This window comes from Lolium perenne, chromosome 2 (genome assembly GCF_019359855.2).
Source record: "Lolium perenne isolate Kyuss_39 chromosome 2, Kyuss_2.0, whole genome shotgun sequence".
NCBI classification, from domain to species: domain Eukaryota; kingdom Viridiplantae; phylum Streptophyta; class Magnoliopsida; order Poales; family Poaceae; genus Lolium; species Lolium perenne.
Window position 1 is genome coordinate 179393450 of NC_067245.2, and position 6392 is coordinate 179399841.

The window sequence follows — 6392 nt, forward strand, 5'->3', positions numbered from 1 at the left end:
TCTTGTCAAATATCCTGGGGGAAATGTTGCACCACCCACTGGCATGAAAATCGGATACTTCAACCCAAGGAACATAGAATAGTCTCCAAGATTAGTAACGCTTTCCCACGGGTTGGCTGGAAGTAACCGACTAGTGTCATTCGAGAATACCATGCAGGTATACCCCGAATAGCTGTGAACAGCGCGACCGCAATGGACAGAAGGGGGACTATCATAATAAGTTGGAGCACCGTTAGCGTCAAAATCCATTGCGCCACGTGCATAGACCAGGAGAAGTCTAGAACGATCTTGAGATCTTGCCAGCCACCACGTACGACTATTAAAGTCAAAATCATCATCGATATCAAATCCAGCCGTCCACGGAATGAATGGAGCAGGGAGCACTATAGGACCTTGAAAAAGGAAAGAACACGTCACATGAAAATATATTTCATGATTTATCTACTAGTGATATTGATTTGATATTGTAGATGCCAATACTAATACTTTATAAAATCATGGTCGAACATAAGATGGTTTGAAATATATTTCGAACATCTTGGTAAAACTTCATATGGATTTAAAACATGTTCCCCATAATATTGGTCCAAATTCTAGATGGTTTGAATATAGTACTCCTTATTCTCTAGAACCGGGGAAATATAAACAAATGAAATTCTTTATCAATATTGCATGGCACCTTTATTGATTCTATTTCTACTCTACCTTAAATTTTCCAGGGAGTAATAATAAAGAAACTTAATTACTAGGGGGCCTTTTTCCTACGGAACAACATGCACATTAGACCATACTAAAATTCCTACAGATGTTAAATTCTGTATATGTCCATACCACAAGAGGGTTATGGTGTGCGCCTATGGAATCTAAAGGTATAAACGATGCCCCCCATAGGGGGCTTCACAGCGATCCTCGCACGTGGACCGTTGGATCTTTTCATCGGTGCATCGTGTCCGTTCGTTCTTGCCTCTCCTCCCACTAGATAAAGCCATGCAATGGCCGTGTCCTACCACTTTGAGGCTGCTGGTGGGCCCCACCATCGTTCGGGCCCGCCTGTCGGTGACTGTGGCTGGGATTGGTTTCGGTCAAGCGTGGTTGGGCAGCCTGCGGGTGAGACAAAAAGGCCATCTTCCCCAATCCCCTCCCGACATTCTCCCCCAATCCCAAACCCTATCCCTATCCCAATCCCCACAGCCTCTACCTCCCTAGCTCCCGCTCCTGGCCGCCGCCGCCTCCTCCCCAACTCCCGCTCCCCACCGCTGGTCTCCTCTCAGGCGAGCCGCCGTCAGCCGCCACCCAATCCCAGCATGCGAGCTCCTCCCCAATCCCCTTCCTACCCGTACCGCCGCCACGGTCGCTCGCCTCGTACTACCACCAGCAGCGAAAGGAGAAGGTGCAGGAGAACTGTGAGGAGGACGAGGAGGGAGGGGCGGAGCAGCTGGAGGTCCAATGGCGGTGGCGGTCGGACGACAGCCGGGCCTCTCATGGCTGGACGAGGTAGCGATGTGCGGAGCGAAGCAGCGGGAGCTCGGACGGTGGCGGCGGTCGGACGGTGGCGGCGGTCGGACGGCAGCGGGTCCTGTCATGGATGGACGAGCTCTCTGCCAAGCCATGGACTTGCTGCTGCCAACCCTCACCGGCCTCCTCCCTCCTCTCTCTGCACCCTCTTGAGCTTTCCCTTTTTATTTTGATGTACTTTCGTGGTCACCTCCCTTTCAGTTTGTTGTCTGCTAACTGTTTGTTGTTATGCCCGTGCAAGCTGCATTTTCACATATTTGTTGGTATACCCACGTAGGTATGTATACTCCTGGTCATGTTGAAGATCGAGGGTTTGTATTGCTTCTAGGCCAAGAAACTGAGAGGGGCTTTCTTCTTGGTCGCCGGAACCAAACGACAACGTGCTGCGGACTTTACACGGTCTGCTATGTGTTCTTCACTAAATCCTCCAAATCCTACAGGTAGCGGCTGCTCTAACCAGCTGGTCTACTGCAGGTTGGAGTAGGTTATATCATGTAGTCATGGTAGGTGCTCTTTTTTATTTTGCCCCAGAAAGAAGAGGGCCAGCGACACCTTTAAGGGCAGCAGCCAACATTGAGAACGGTACACTCTATTAATGCTCATGGCCTTGATTATAGTGATGTACAAAAAAAAGGAATTCCGGCATGTCGTTGATATGTATATTTATTTTCTAGACAGGGTGCCAGTGGGGGTTAACCTCGGGAGAAGTTGCTGCGAGGTACATCACATGCTCGACATGGTGTAGGGTGAGTGGACGTCCAAAAACTAAGCGGAAGTTGCTTGCTTAATGCGTAGTCGCATTGAGTGTTAGTTATACAAGAGAAATCAAATGAATATGTTTAGTTTCTAAACCTTTATTCATTTTTAATAGAATTGCTTGCCTAGGCTCTGATATATTTCTTTACATGAATCGGCACTATGCTCTTATGCTTTTAGTTATACATATATTTTTTAGTTGGTCAGGTTTTCAAGTTTCAACCATTCTTACTTTGAAATGATTCTGTAGTTAGTTATAAATATAGAAAATTTGATGCCAGGATACATATTTTTCATGGTATATTATGCCGATTAAGGGATCTCTTATTTCTTTAGGTCTGCTACATAATTATCTGGAGATTTACTTTCTTCCAGGTGCACTGCTTTTGATCACAGGAAACTAAAAAAAGACAAAATATACTTCACATGCAGCATCTTATCCTATGTGAAGTTATCTTGCAGACATCGTTAAATATTTTTCTTCACTTTTCTGTTTAGCTAAATAACCAATTAAATGATTTAATATATTTTTTCTTTTTTAAATTGGGTAAAGAAAGTATGTTGCACTTTCTTATAGTCTTTTGGTAATTTGCAATTTTGTTTGTCTTCTAGAGTGACATAGAACATGATATGCTTCTTTTACTGTACATGCTATCTATATTTTGTACCTTTAATACCCTCTCTTTTTATTGATACTCAGATGGTTCAGCTTCAAAAGCACCAAAAAATTATGTTAATACATGGGTGAGTGGAGATGCTGCATGTAATACTCACTTTCCCATCTTTATACAATGTTGTACCTACAAGAATTGTCATTTTACTCTCCCTCTTAGAAGGACTTCTCTGTATTTTGTCAAGCCTTCCGGCCTTATATGGTGATATTTTTTTCCGGAACCACCTCTTATGTCTTGCCTACGTTTGAAGTTTTGGAGTTCTTAAATTCTTGATGAAGAGGATTTTGGAGGTACGTGCCACCGGTGCTCAGGGCGCTTAATTAACTGCAGCAGCAGACCATGGATTATTAATGCTGCAGCAGCAGAACATGGATTATTAATGGTGTGCAATCTAGCTTGGTTACAAAGCCTCTTAATTCTTGGTCCTATGTTTGAAAGCATTGTGCTTAAATTTTGATTAGTGTGAGTGACTGAATTCTTGTGGTCATGCATAATGCAGCTGGAGTTTTTGAAATATGGTGGAAAAATTATTTGTATTTTTATCAATGTAGTTTACTACCGCTCAATTGGACATGTGAATTCAGACGGATTACCCCACAAGGAACAGACACAACTCGTCTAATTACTTTACTATGAACCAGCTTCCATGGGCACGTTTTGATTCATTTCAATGCTCACTTGCTCCTCTACTTTCACTTAGAACTGGTTAGCAGATCTCTTTTTGTGAGGAAAGCTTTTAGAATTATCCTTTTTTATGTTGTACGATTCAATGTTCAGTTTGCGTTGCCAAGCGTCTATATAAATAACCTTGCAGCTTCTCTAGATCAGTTTTCATTAGAAAGATAACCTTAGCTTTCATTGTTCAGGATCTTTCATTTTTTTTGTATTTTTCGTTTCAATCTTTGCTACAGTTAACCTTAAGAAAAGAGAAGGGAAACTCATGAGAAAACCTCACTATAAATTTCTCATTAGATCATATTCTTTATTCAACAGATGAACCGTCTGTCTTTGGAAGCGGCTATTCATTGGAGAGGGTATTGTTCCTTTATGGTCATAAGACAGACTTCTCTTTGGAAGCGGAAATGGAAGCGGCACATGAGGCGTGCTCCTGCCCTTGCAAGTGCTCCACGAAGCCGGTAAACCGGAAGATGGACTCTCATTATTCTTTCAAAAGAAAGCTACATACATAGTTCCATCCATTATTTGGCATATGGAAATTTGTTTCCTGAGAAGAGAAAATCATACCTGATCGTTCACATGGAACATTACAACAATATCACAATGTATTCTTTTTGTCTTCCAAGTAACAAATATATTTGAGAGCCAGACTTGATCCACTTACTATTTAACATTGTAGTTAACTCAACAATCAGTAAGTTCTACAAATCTTCGCTCTCTTTGTTTGGGGTATAGCTGCCTATTTTGATGTACAATACTATAAATGTGATCATGTATATTGTACATCATGGTTAATTTATTTTTGAAATATTCTTAAACCGTTGTTAGAGAACAGATATTCCAACTCAATGAGCCATTAATACTTTCATTTCTAGGGAAGATGTCATTGATAGATTGAACTGTTTTCGGGCTACTTTATCAATTTCAAAATATATTTTTAGACAACAGCTGTTATGTCTTCTTGGGCTGCGTTTTCAAATCTTTGAGAGCAGGGTAGCAATTGTTTGTTTTCCAATTGAAATTAGGCAACCTGCAATTTAATTATGTTCAATATTTGGTCGCATTATTTTCCCAAAAAACATGGCAATAGCATACTGTACATGTATTTTGACAATATAAATCTCAATTCTTCTCCATCCACCTAGGTACAAGCAGGAACTTCATGTGTTAGTTTATTTACATGCATGGTTGCTTAGATTCATTGTTTAACATCCTCTCGTAGGTTGTGCAGCGATGGCAAGAGTGAGACTGGTTCGTTCACAGGCCAAGAGGACCCTGTTCGCCGAATCATCGCCTGGACATGGGTTGGGAGCCACGCTTGAGTTTTTTACGACTTATTCGTCTTCTATGTTAGGTTGGTTTTCATGTGCTTGATGCTCCAGATTCTCCGCCTACCACGTCTGTCTTTCGTTTTCCTTTGTGCTCATCTACCCATTTCATTAATTAAAGATTGGCAAAAAAAAGTTGAGTTTGATTTCTACCTCTTGGTATCTTTCTATATGATGTATATGTAGTTCTTTGTTGCTACATGTTGCCTTACTAATAAACAATAGTTTAAGCAGTTTGCCTTTTTTAAAGGAAAATTTTACTTAGAGTTTCAAAATAATCACTACTCTCCCAATGCACATAAGAAAGAGGGAACTCAGTCATGCACTTTACTTGGCCAGCAATGGCGTTTTAGAATTACTATGTGATTTAATTTTACATTCATTGTCTTCATCATGCACTAGAGAAGGAGGCGGCATACATAGGGTATGGAGGCGGAGGAGGAGCGGACCATTGCCATCGTCCTCACAGCAGGTGGAGTGCGGGCTGCGGGAGGATCTTCGAGGCACTCGTTCTGCTACTCTCCACTCTCCGGCGCTGATAAGGAGGCTCTCGTGCAGCTCCAGGTATACAAAATCCTTAACGTGCCTCCTAACCAAAAATCTCTCCCCAGCTACACGTTTTCTGTTTTGTACTTGTGGTGTAAAGATACACCCACATACTGTAACCTCTGTTGGTAATTTGACTTCAATTTTTCTTATATGGCTTAGGACCAATGCCCACAACCTTGGATTCATAAGTTTTACGGATTGCATTGGACTGCATTCTCTGATTAAATTAGGTTAGATGGTTTTCTATTCGCTCATAAGGAGGCTATTTCTCAAATCAATATAGCAAGAGAGATAATCTGCTATGATGGTAACTTAACTGTATGTCATAAGCAAGCTATTTTACAAAATTAGCATTGCTTTTTTAGATTCTTGGATTCTATGAATGAGATTGTGAACTTGGTGTTCCATTATCAATGACATGTCTGAGCACGAGAGTAGGCTTTGCCATGCATCCTTATTATGGGAAATCAGGTTCTAATAAAAAAAATGGTATCTTTGTATTTTTCTTCACAATTTTTCATGTTGGTGATAATCGGCTCTCATGCCTTTTCTTCTCTGTCTGTTCACGGGAAGGCTAATTGATGTTACTTTTTTCTTCATACAAGCTCCTTCCGTTGGTATTGTTAAATGTTACATATCACTAAATATTGCTTTGTTGATATGTGTCTTATGTCCGGGCAGAAATTGTGTATACATGCTTATGCTTACTTGGTGTGGTTTATTGTGCGATGTTGAGTCCGGAAAATCCATGCTTTGCACCTATCTCATGATGTTGGCAGCCTGTTAGGCAGTGTACGAATGTTGGTTATGTGGCTCGACTACGCACGCAACCTATGCACGTACGCAACTATAGCCTATGCAGGTGAGTCATGCAAAGATAATTCAATTTTGT

General features: G+C 41.3%; 1 protein-coding gene across 4 annotated transcripts; it reads left to right on the forward strand.

The window, feature by feature from the left end:
• Nucleotides 1-1920: 1920 nt before the first annotated feature.
• LOC127334033 (uncharacterized) lies at nt 1921-5438 on the forward strand. 4 transcript variants are annotated; one of them, XR_011752166.1, is made up of 7 exons: nt 1921-2097; nt 2190-2261; nt 2972-3034; nt 3196-3327; nt 3939-4081; nt 4846-4977; nt 5354-5438. XR_011752166.1 is itself a non-coding variant. In XM_071826359.1 (7 exons), exons 1-6 carry the CDS (start codon nt 2016-2018, stop codon nt 4943-4945), a joined length of 477 nt encoding a protein of 158 aa, XP_071682460.1. In that variant the 5' UTR covers nt 1921-2015; the 3' UTR covers nt 4946-4977; nt 5354-5438. The 4 variants fall into 4 exon arrangements, 1 of the variants encoding a protein (XP_071682460.1); XR_011752167.1 differs by having other exon boundaries at nt 3196-3235; XR_011752165.1 differs by having other exon boundaries at nt 2972-3015.
• The last annotated feature ends 954 nt before the right edge of the window (nt 5439-6392 follow it).